General features: G+C 50.1%; 1 protein-coding gene across 1 annotated transcript in view; it reads left to right on the top strand.

Annotated features, from left to right (window-relative positions):
- SLC52A3 (solute carrier family 52 member 3) overlaps positions 1-11,502 on the top strand; it is a 78,284-nt gene extending 66,782 nt beyond the window's left edge. The window contains exon 4 of the mRNA XM_069755664.1: positions 11,098-11,502. Coding sequence (XP_069611765.1) covers positions 11,098-11,310 — 213 coding nt within the window. The 3' untranslated portion in view covers positions 11,311-11,502. The remainder of the gene's footprint in view (positions 1-11,097) is intronic.
- The last annotated feature ends 836 nt before the right edge of the window (positions 11,503-12,338 follow it).

The raw sequence follows: 12,338 nt of genomic DNA, 5'->3' as shown, positions 1-12,338 counted from the left end.
TCGTTGTAAATGTACAAAAGATTCAAGATACTATTGATCAGAAATCGATGCTAGAACCAAGAATTCCGATTCCTGATTTGTTTTTTGGTGACAGAACTAAGTTCCTGAGCTTCAGAAATAATTTTAAGCTATTTTTGGCCTTGAAACCTCATTCTTCTGGTAATCCTATTCAACAGGTTTTGATTATTATTTCTTTTTTGCGCGGCGACCCACAGGACTGGGCGTTTTCTCTTGCACCAGGAGATTCTGCATTGAGTAATGTTGATGCATTTTTCCAGGCGCTGGGATTGCTTTACGATGAGCCTAATTCAGTGGATCAAGCTGAGAAAAATCTGCTGGCTTTATGCCAGGGTCAGGATGATGTAGAAGTATATTGTCAGAAATTTAGAAAATGGTCAGTACTCACTCTGTGGAATGAATCTGCACTAGCGGCTTTGTTCAGAAAGGGTCTCTCTGAAGCTCTTAAGGATGTAATGGTGGGATTTCCTATGCCTGCTGGTTTGAATGAGTCTATGTCCTTGGCCATTCAGATCGGTCGTCGCTTGCGCGAGCGTAAATCTGTGCACCATCTGGCGGTATTGTCTGAGAGTAAGCCTGAGCCTATGCAGTGCGACAGGACTATGACTAAAGTAGAACGGCACGAACACAGACGTCTGAACAGACTGTGTTTCTATTGTGGTGATTCTACTCATGCTATTTCTAATTGTCCTAAACGCACTAGGCGGTTCGATAGCTCTGCCGTTATTGGTACTGTACAGTCCAAATTCCTTTTGTCCATTACCTTAATGTGCTCTTTGTCATCATATTCTGTCATGGCGTTTGTGGATTCAGGCGCTGCCCTGAATCTGATGGATTTGGATTATGCTAAACGTTGTGGATTTTTCTTGGAGCCTTTGCGGTGTCCTATTCCGTTGAGAGGAATTGATGCTACACCTTTGGCCAAGAATAAGCCTCAGTACTGGGCCCAGCTGACCATGTGCATGGCTCCTGCACATCAGGAAGTTATTCGCTTTTTGGTACTGCATAATTTGCATGATGTGGTCGTGTTGGGGTTGCCATGGCTACAAACCCATAATCCAGTATTGGATTGGAACTCTATGTCGGTAACCAGCTGGGGTTGTCAGGGAGTACATGGTGATGTTCCATTTTTGTCTATTTCGTCATCCATTCCTTCTGACATCCCAGAGTTCTTGTCGGACTTTCAGGATGTATTTGAAGAGTCCAAGTCTGATGCCCTACCTCCGCATAGGAATTGTGATTGTGCTATCGATTTGATTCCTGGTAGTAAATTCCCTAAGGGTCGTTTATTTAATTTGTCCGTACCTGAACACACCGCTATGCGCAGTTATGTGAAGGAGTCCCTGGAGAAGGGACATATTCGCCCATCGTCGTCACCATTGGGAGCAGGGTTCTTTTTTGTAGCCAAGAAGGATGGTTCGCTAAGACCGTGTATTGATTACCGCCTTCTTAATAAGATCACTGTTAAGTTTCAGTATCCCTTGCCATTGATTTCTGACTTGTTTGCTCGGATTAAGGGGGCTAGTTGGTTTACTAAGATTGATCTTCGTGGTGCGTATAATCTGGTGAGAATCAGGCAGGGAGTTGGTTGCTAGATCCTTCTGGTGGCCATCTCTGTCACGGGATGTGCGTGCTTTTGTGCAGTCCTGTGGAATTTGTGCAAGGGCTAAGCCCTGCTGTTCACGTGCCAGTGGGTTGCTTTTGCCCTTGCCGGTCCCGAAGAGGCCTTGGACACATATTTCGATGGATTTCATTTCTGACCTTCCCGTTTCTCAAAAAATGTCTGTCATTTGGGTGGTCTGTGATCGCTTTTCTAAAATGGTCCATCTGGTGCCCTTGGTTAAATTGCCTTCCTCCTCTGATTTGGTGCCTTTGTTCTTCCAGCATGTGGTTCGTTTACATGGCATTCCTGAGAATATTGTTTCTGACAGAGGTTCCCAGTTTGTCTCGAGGTTCTGGCGAGCCTTTTGTGGTAGGATGGGCATTGACCTATCTTTTTCCTCGGCCTTCCATCCTCAGACTAATGGCCAGACCGAACGAACCAATCAGACCTTGGAAACATATCTGAGATGTTTTGTTTCCGCTGACCAGGATGATTGGGTGTCATTTTTGCCGTTGGCTGAGTTCGCCCTTAATAATCGGGCCAGCTCGGCTACCTTGGTCTCTCCATTTTTCTGCAATTCTGGGTTCCATCCTCGTTTCTCTTCAGGACAGGTTGAGTCTTCGGACTGTCCTGGTGTGGATTATGTGGTGGACAGGTTGCAGCAGATCTGGACTCAGGTAGTGGACAATTTGACCTTGTCCCAGGAGAAGGCTCAGCTTTTCGCTAATCGCAGACGCCGTGTGGGACCCCGACTTCGTGTTGGGGATCTGGTTTGGTTATCTTCTCGTCATATACCTATGAAGGTTTCCTCTCCTAAATTTAAACCTCGTTTTATTGGTCCGTATAGGATTTCTGAGATTCTCAATCCGGTGTCTTTTCGTCTGACCCTCCCAGACTCCTTTTCCATACATAATGTATTCCATAGGTCGTTGTTGAGGAGATACGTGGCACCTATGGTTCCATCTGTGGAGCCTCCTGCCCCTGTTTTGGTGGAGGGGGAATTGGAGTATATTGTGGAGAAGATTTTGGATTCTCGTGTCTCTAGACGGAAACTCCAGTATCTGGTCAAATGGAAGGGTTATGCTCAGGAAGATAATTCCTGGGTTTTTGCCTCTGATGTCCATGCCCCAGATCTTGTTCGTGCCTTTCATGTGGCTCATCCTGGTCGGCCTGGGGGTTCTGGTGAGGGTTCGGTGACCCCTCCTCAAGGGGGGGGGGTACTGTTGTGAATTCTGTGGCTGAGTTCACTTCTGTGGTCACAAGTGGTATTGCAGTCTCTGGGCTTCCTCCCTCAGGTGTTTTGGTGAGCTCGTTGGCTGCCTTGCTATTTAGCTCCACCTGAGTCTGTCTTCCTTGCTCCTTGTCAATGTTCCAGTGTTGGATCTGAGCTACTGCATCTTTCCTTGGGCCTGCTGCTCTGCTAGATAAGTGCTTCTAGTTTGTTTTCTGTTTTTTCTGTCCAGCTTGCTATTAACTTTTGCTGGAAGCTCTGAGAAGCAAAGGGGTGCACCGCCGTGCTGTTAGTTCGGCACGGTGGGTCTTTTTGCCCCTTTGCGTGGTTTTCGTTTTAGGGTTTTTTGTAGACTGCATAGTTCTCTTTGCTATCCTCGCTCTGTCTAGAATATCGGGCCTCACTTTGCTGAATCTATTTCATTCCTACGTTTGTCTTTTCATCTTGCTAACAGTCATTATATGTGGGGGCTGCCTATTCCTTTGGGGTATTTCTCTGAGGTAAGTCAGGCTTGTATTTCTATCTTCAGGCTAGTCAGCTCCTCAGGCAGTGCCGAGTTGCATAGGTAGTTGATAGGCGCAATCCACTGCTGCTTACAGTTGTGTGAGGATAGATCAGGTACTGCAGTCTACAGAGATTCCACGTCTCAGAGCTCGTCCTATTGTTTTTGGTTATTGCCAGATCTCTGTATGTGCGCTGATTACTGCACGCTGTGTTGCCTGATTGCCAGCCATAACACCCCCGTGTCCAGCTTTACTGCCCTTCTGTGTCCAGCTGCCTTCTGCCCCCTCTGTGTCCAGCTGCCTTCTGCCCCCCTGTGTCCAGCTGCCTTCTGCCCCCTCTGTGTCCAGCTGCCTTCTGCCCCATCTGTGTCCAGCTGCCTTCTGCCCCCCTGTGTCCAGCTGCCTTCTGCCCCCTCTGTGTCCAGCTGCCTTCTGCCCCCCTGTGTCCAGCTGCCTTCTGCCCCCTCTGTGTCCAGCTGCCTTCTGCCCCCCTGTGTCCAGCTTTACTGCCCCCCTGTGTCCAGCTGCCTTCTGCCCCCTCTGTGTCCAGCTGCCTTCTGCCCCCCTGTGTCCAGCTGCCTTCTGCCCCCTCTGTGTCCAGCTGCCTTCTGCCCCCTCTGTGTCCAGCTGCCTTCTGCCCCATCTGTGTCCAGCTGCCTTCTGCCCCCCTGTGTCCAGCTGCCTTCTGCCCCCTCTGTGTCCAGCTGCCTTCTGCCCCCCTGTGTCCAGCTGCCTTCTGCCCCCTCTGTGTCCAGCTGCCTTCTGCCCCCCTGTGTCCAGCTTTACTGCCCCCCTGTGTCCAGCTGCCTTCTGCCCCCGTGTCCAGCTGCCTTCTGCCCCCGTGTCCAGCTGCCTTCTGCCCCCTCTGTGTCCAGCTGCCTTCTGCCCCCTCTGTGTCCAGCTTTACTGCCCCCTCTGTGTCCAGCTGCCTTCTGCCCCCCTGTGTCCAGCTGCCTTCTGCCCCCCTGTGTCCAGCTGCCTTCTGCCCCCTCTGTGTCCAGCTGCCTTCTGCCCCCCTGTGTCCAGCTGCCTTCTGCCCCCTCTGTGTCCAGCTGCCTTCTGCCCCCCTGTGTCCAGCTTTACTGCCCCCCTGTGTCCAGCTGCCTTCTGCCCCCGTGTCCAGCTGCCTTCTGCCCCCGTGTCCAGCTGGATTCTGCCCCCTCTGTGTCCAGCTGCCTTCTGCCCCCCTGTGTCCAGCTGCCTTCTGCCCCCTCTGTGTCCAGCTTTACTGCCCCCCTGTGTCCAGCTGCCTTCTGCCCCCTCTGTGTCCAGCTGCCTTCTGCCCCCCTGTGTCCAGCTGCCTTCTGCCCCCCTGTGTCCAGCTGCCTTCTGCCCCCTCTGTGTCCAGCTGCCTTCTGCCCCCCTGTGTCCAGCTGCCTTCTGCCCCCTCTGTGTCCAGCTGCCTTCTGCCCCCCTGTGTCCAGCTTTACTGCCCCCCTGTGTCCAGCTGCCTTCTGCCCCCGTGTCCAGCTGCCTTCTGCCCCCGTGTCCAGCTGCCTTCTGCCCCCTCTGTGTCCAGCTGCCTTCTGCCCCCCTGTGTCCAGCTGCCTTCTGCCCCCTGTGTCCAGCTTTACTGCCCCCCTGTGTCCAGCTGCCTTCTGCCCCCTCTGTGTCCAGCTGCCTTCTGCCCCCCTGTGTCCAGCTGCCTTCTGCCCCCCTGTGTCCAGCTGCCTTCTGCCCCCTCTGTGTCCAGCTGCCTTCTGCCCCCCTGTGTCCAGCTGCCTTCTGCCCCCTCTGTGTCCAGCTGCCTTCTGCCCCCTCTGTGTCCAGCTGCCTTCTGCCCCCTCTGTGTCCAGCTGCCTTCTGCCCCCCTGTGTCCAGCTGCCTTCTGCCCCCTCTGTGTCCAGCTGCCTTCTGCCCCCCTGTGTCCAGCTTTACTGCCCCCCTGTGTCCAGCTGCCTTCTGCCCCCGTGTCCAGCTGCCTTCTGCCCCCTCTGTGTCCAGCTGCCTTCTGCCCCCCTGTGTCCAGCTGCCTTCTGCCCCCCTGTGTCCAGCGGCCTTCTGCCCCCTCTGTGTCCAGCGGCCTTCTGCCCCCCTGTGTCCAGCGGCCTTCTGCCCCCCTGTGTCCAGCGGCCTTCTGCCCCCCTGTGTCCAGCGGCCTTCTGCCCCCTCTGTGTCCAGCGGCCTTCTGCCCCCTCTGTGTCCAGCTGCCTTCTGCCCCCCTGTGTCCAGCTGCCTTCTGCCCCCCTGTGTCCAGCTGCCTTCTGCCCCCCTGTGTCCAGCGGCCTTCTGCCCCCTCTGTGTCCAGCTGCCTTCTGCCCCCCTGTGTCCAGCTGCCTTCTGCCCCCCTGTGTCCAGCTGCCTTCTGCCCCCCTGTGTCCAGCGGCCTTCTGCCCCCTCTGTGTCCAGCGGCCTTCTGCCCCCTCTGTGCCCAGCGGCCTTCTGCCCCCTCTGTGTCCAGCTGCCTTCTGCCCAAACCCCCCCCCCCCCCCCCGATCACCGCTCTCCGCTCTTAATAGAAAAAAAAAAAAGTTCTACTTACCTGCCGCGCTCCTCTCTCCACGCAGCTGCACTGTGCACTCGCCGGCGACTGACAATGACGTCAGACGCCGGCGACCTGCACGCTGCGGCTGGCGGCTGTTAACTATTGACGTGCGGGCGCGGGCCCGCATGTCAATAGCGTACAGCTGCAGCGCCGGCCGCCGCTAAGGGCCCGGTTCAGCCTGCGGCTGCCGGTAGGGGCCCGGTGAGCAGGTAAGAGGGGGCCCGATGCGGGCCCCCTCTGCTCACCGGGCCCCTTACGCCAGTCACGGCTGTAATGCCCTGATGGCGGCCCTGTGTACGGTATTTACTCTTTGGCACCATCACTCTCATTCTTTAAGTCCCCCTTGTTCACATCTGGCAGCTGTCAATTTGCTTCCAACACTTTTCCTTTCACTTTTTCCCCATTATGTAGATAGGGGCAAAATTGTTTGGTGAATTGGAACGCGCGGGTTAAAATTTCGCCTCACAACATAGCCTATGACACTCTCGGGGTCCAGACGTGTGACTGTGCAAAATTTTGTGGCTGTAGCTGCGACGGTTCAGATGCCAATCCCGGACATACACACACATACATACACACACACATTCAGCTTTATATATTATAGATAGATAGATAGATAGATAGATAGATAGATAGATAGATAGATAGATAGATAGATAGATAGATGGATGGATGGATGGATATATATATATATATATATATATATATATATATATATATATATATATATATATATATATATATATATCCAGGGCCGGACTGGCCATCTGGCAATTCTGCCAGAAGGGCCTGTCTAGTCATGGGCCGCCTTGCCTGCTACGTTAACAGAATCCGTGTTCTCAAGATACCTATACTGTTAAGAGTTGTGATGGAGCTCAAAGTCGCTGACTTGCAAAACAAACCTACTTCTCATCTCTCATATCCTCCCTGTCTCACAACCATAAACCATACCTCCCAACTTTTAAAGAAGGCAAAGAGGGACAAAGGTAGCTGCGCGGCCCCACATCATGCTCCATACTGTATAATGGCCCCACATGACGATGCCACTGTACAGTTGGGGTTGTAGATGTGTCCCAGCAGCTCTGCTTACAATGTAGGCAAAAGATGTAACCACCTGTCCCTGTCCACACTGCTGCCTCACAGATCCTGCACATTGCAATGTAGCCCAGCTCTGCAAACTCTGCATGCACTCAGACAACACCACCATCTACTGGCTCCACTCCATAACTGCTGTAGTATATAAAGGATATATATATATATATATATATATATATATATATATATATATATATATATATATAATCAGGATTTCCTTAGTATTGCATAGGCGATGGAATTAATGCTTGAGCAGGTGATGAAATTATCACCTGTGCAATACTAAGGAAATCCTGAAAACATGACCTGTTGTGGGATCTTGAGGACTGGAGTTGAGAAACACTGTTACACACAGTGTAACACACACACACACACCTCAGAATGTCCTCACTGAACCATCGCCCCAGAAGAAGAAGATACGGAGGGGCGTTGCCTAATACAAGGGGGCGTGTCTGCTGCTTCTCCTGCTGGCTGTGCGGGAGAAGTGGAGTCACGTGGGACTGCGGGGCACAGCCTCAAAATCGTGACAGTCCCGTAGTATGAGGGACGTTTGGGAGCTATGCCTAAACAGTTATTCAACACTTTCAATTCTCTCCTCCGTCCTCCAGCACCAACTCCCTCTCTACTGATTTCGGCCGAAGCCTTTGCCTCAATTTTCAAGCAGAATATTGATAACATCAGAGACAGTTTTGGTCGATAACCCTCAGAACCCTTCCTCGTAACTGCTCAACCCTCCTCCTTCAAAACCAACTTCTCCACCATTACAGAAGATCGACTCTCCCCACTAATCTCAAGATCACATCTAACCCCCTGTGCACTTGACCCGATCCCATCCCACTTCATCCCAATCCGCACCACAGTCTTCATCCCAACCCTAACCTATCTCTTCAAACTATCACTAACAACTGGTGTTTTCCCCTCAAGCTTTATACATGCCTCAATTAAACCTATCCTCAAAAAGCCCTCTCTTGACTCATCCTCTGCATCTAGCAATCGCCCCATATCACCTCTCCCCTATGCCTCAAAACTACTGGAACAACATGTCCATCTTGAACTGTCCCCCACCTCTCTTCCTGCTCCCTCTTCGACCGCTTTCAATCTGGCTTCCGGACACATCACTCCACTGAAACTGCCCTAACTAAAGTCACCAATGACATATTAACTGCCAAAGCCAAGCAATACTACTCTGTCCTCCTCCTCCTAGACCTGTCCTCTGCCCTTGACACAGTGGACCATTCCCTACTATTACAGACCCTCTCATCTCTTGGCATCACAGACTTGGCCCTATCTTGGATTTCGTTGTACCTAACAGATCGGACATTCAGCGTCTCCCACTCGCACACCACCTCCTCACTTCGCCCCCTATCTGTCAGAGTCCCGCAAGGTTCAGTCCTAGGGCCCCTGCTCTTTTCGATCTATACCTTTGGCCTCGGACAGCTTATAGAGTCCCATGGCTTTCAGAATCATCTCTATGCCAACGACACACAGATCTACATCTCTGGACCAGATATCACCACCCTACTAACCAGAATCCCTCAATGTCTGTCCGCTATTTCATCCTTCTTCTCCACTAGATTTCTAAAAGTTAATATGGACAAAACAGAATTCATCATCTTTCCCCCATCTCACTCGACTCCCCCAACAGACCTATCCATTACAGTAAATGGCTGCTCACTCTCCCCAGTCCCACAAGCTCGCTGCCTCTGGGTAATCCTTGACACTGATCTCTCCTTCAAACCACATACCCAAGCCCTTTCCACTTCCTGCCGACTTCAACTCAAAAATATTTCCCGTATCTGTACATTCCTAATCCAAGAATCTGCAAAACCCCTAGTCCATACCCTCATCATCTCCCATCTTGACTACTGCAACTTCCTGCTCTGTGGCCTCCCCTCTAATCTATTCTAAACTCTGCTGCCTGACTAATCCACCTGTCCCTCCGCTATTCCCCAGCCTCTCCCCTCTGTCAATCCCTGCACTGGCTCTCCATTATCCAATGACTACAGTTTAAAACCCTAACCATGGCATACAAAGCCATCTGCAATCTGCCTCCTCCATACATCTGTGACTTCGTCTCCCGATACTTTCCTGCCCGCAACCTCCGATCCTCACAAGATCTCCTTTTCTACTCCCCTCTTATATCCTCTTCCCACAATCGCCCACAAGATTTCTCCTGCGCATCACCCCTACTCTGGAACGCTCTACCCCAACATATCAGACGCTCGCCTACCGTGAAAACCTCCAAAAAGAACCTGAAGAACCACCTCTTCCGACATGCCTACAGTAACCACCGATTGACCAAACCGCTGCACGACCAACTCTACCCTCGCCTACTGTATCTTCACCCATCCCTTGTAGATTGTGAGCCCTCACGGGCAGGGTCCTCTCTCCTACTGTACCAGTCATGACTTGTATTGTTTAAGATTATTGTACTTGTTTTTTATTATGTATACCCCTCCTCACATGTATAGCGCCATGGAATAAATGGCGCTATAATAACAAATAACAATAATACAGAATATGTGTGTATGTATATAAATATATATATATTATATGAGTGTGTGTACATATATTATACATCTATAATATAACGCTGGGAGCGTCACTCTGTCCGAAGCCTCTATAGACTGCGCAAGCGCAAGCGCCGGCGCAGTCTGGGCCTCACAGAGCGACGCTCCCGGGAGATCGCGGTATGCGTAAGCACTGAACGCATACCGCGATCTCCACCGGAGAGTCAGGGACCGCCAGGAGGGAGGGTAAGTATACTCACCTTTCCCGGTTCCAGCGCTGCTTGCGGCTCCGTCTCCCGGCTCCTCTGCTTCCGGCTCCGGAGGGCGCGGACTGCGCAGGCGCCGATTCCTGCTGCCGGAATCGGCGCCTGCGCAGTCCGCGCTTTCCGGCGCCATTTTCTTGAAGACAACGTGGGGCAGCACGGTGGCTCAGTGGATAGCAGGGCATCCTTGCAGTGCTGGAGTCCTGGGTTCAAGCCCCACCCTGGACAACATCTGCAAAGAGTTTGTATGTTCTCTCCTTGTTTGCGTGGGTTTCCTCCCATAGGGAATTTAGATTGTGAGCCCCATTGGGGACAGCGATGATAATGTGTGCAAACCGTAAAACGCTGCGGAATATGTTAGCGCTATACAAAAATAAAGATTAAATAGGGCAGTGAGAATCTGGAATTGCTTGCCTGAGGAGGTGGTGATGGCGAACTCAGTCGAGGGGTTCAAGAGAGGCCTGGATGTCTTCCTGGAGCAGAACAATATTGTATCATACAATTATTAGGTTCTGTAGAAGGACGTAGATCTGGGTATTTATTATGATGGAATATAGGCTGAACTGGATGGACAAATGTCTTTTTTCGGCCTTACTAACTATGTTACTATGTTACTATGTTATACACATTATGATTGGCCGACCCTACGAGACTCTTATTTGTTTGATATAAATCTAATGAGTATTTTCAGCTTGTAGAGGTTATTCAGGACTAAAAAGAACATGTCTGCTTTCTTTTATAAGCTGTGCCACCTCATTCACTTCAATGGGGCTGAATTTTGATACCAGACACAACCCAAAGGCGCTGTTTATCAAAGAAAGCAGCCATGATTTTCAAACCGTATTCGACTCCCTTAAGGCAAAGCGTAAAGAGGTTGTCCTATTCCAGATCAAATAGAAAATGATGCAAAATAACCCAATAATCAATACTCATCTGCAGTGCCGTCTCTCCACTGGAGACAGTCTTAATTTAAAGGGCTGTACCAATGATGTCCCATCTACAATACGAGCCTCCGCTCTCTGGTGCCATCTATTTTGTCATCACTGCGGAACCGAGTGATTGGCTGCAGCGGTCACGTGTTGCAGATTTGACAGCGCTGAGCTCAATCAGCAACTCTGCACCTCCGCACGGACACCGTGGATGATGTTATGGGAGATCTTTGAAAGATAGTTCAGTCTTTTTCTGCTAACATTGAACATGTAACACCACAATGCAATCTACTAGCATTTATGACTACATAAAAAGTTATATTTGTTCTGTCAACTCATAATTACATCTGTTACTTTATTTGCAAAACACACAACATAACCCCAAGTAGGAATCATTGCCCTTTTAATAGCCCCCATACCCCCCCCCCTCTATAATGACTTTATGAATCTGTCTTTTCAGGTGATCTCCTGGATCCTCTTTATTGGGACACTGAGTTACGTAAAAGTGATGATTGGAGTCATTCTCCGCAGCCGAAGTCACAGCGCCCTCCTGTGGTGTGGTGCGGTGGTGCAGCTGGGATCTATGATTGGGGCTCTTGTCATGTTCCCTTTGGTCAATGTGTACAGTTTCTTCAGATCAGCTGATCTCTGCAATATGAACTGTCTTAGATAAGTCTCCATAGATGGGACGAGGAGAGAAGAATACTAAATATATGCCTAGGCCTACATGGAAAGGCGAAGCATAAATGTATGGGCAACGGGGGTGATTTCACGATTGGTTCTACAGACCTTCCTAATCTTTGTTGTTATGAAATTCCTCAGGTCTGTGGGATTACAGAAATGGAAAAGTGGAAATAGTTACAGTGGGGCAAAAAAGTATTTAGTCAGTCAGCAATAGTGCAAGTTCCACCACTTAAAAAGATGAGAGGCGTCTGTAATTTACATCATAGGTAGACCTCAACTATGGGAGACAAACTGAGAAAAAAAAATCCAGAAAATCACATTGTCTGTTTTTTTAACATTTTATTTGCATATTATGTTGGAAAATAAGTATTTGGTCAGAAACAAAATTTCATCTCAATACTTTGTAATATATCCTTTGTTGGCAATGACAGAGGTCAAACGTTTTCTGTAAGTCTTCACATGGTTGCCACACACTGTTGTTGGTATGTTGGCCCATTCCTCCATGCAGATCTCCTCTAGAGCAGTGATGTTTTTGGCTTTTCGCTTGGCAACACGGACTTTCAACTCCCTCCAAAGGTTTTCTATAGGGTTGAGAGCTGGAGACTGGCTAGGCCACTCCAGGACCTTGAAATGCTTCTTACGAAGCCACTCCTTCGTTGCCCTGGCGGTGTGCTTTGGATCATTGTCATGTTGAAAGACCCAGCCACGTTTCATCTTCAATGCCCTTGCTGATGGAAGGAGGTTTGCACTCAAAATCTCACGATACATGGCCCCATTCTTTCTTTCATGTACCCGGATCAGTCGTCCTGGCCCCTTTGCAGAGAAACAGCCCCAAAGCATGATGTTTCCACCACCATGCTTTACAGTAGGTATGGTGTTTGATGGATGCAACTCAGTATTCTTTTTCCTCCAAACACGACAAGTTGTGTTTCTACCAAACAGTTCCAGTTTGGTTTCATCAGACCATAGGACATTCTCCCCAAACTCCTCTGGATCATCCAAATGCTCTCTAGCAAA

The sequence above is a fragment of the Ranitomeya imitator genome, chromosome 2 (assembly GCF_032444005.1).
Source record: "Ranitomeya imitator isolate aRanImi1 chromosome 2, aRanImi1.pri, whole genome shotgun sequence".
In the NCBI taxonomy this organism is placed as follows: Eukaryota; Metazoa; Chordata; class Amphibia; order Anura; family Dendrobatidae; genus Ranitomeya; species Ranitomeya imitator.
The sequence above is the reverse complement of the archived record's forward strand: the minus strand, read 5'-3'. Positions and strand labels throughout refer to the sequence as shown.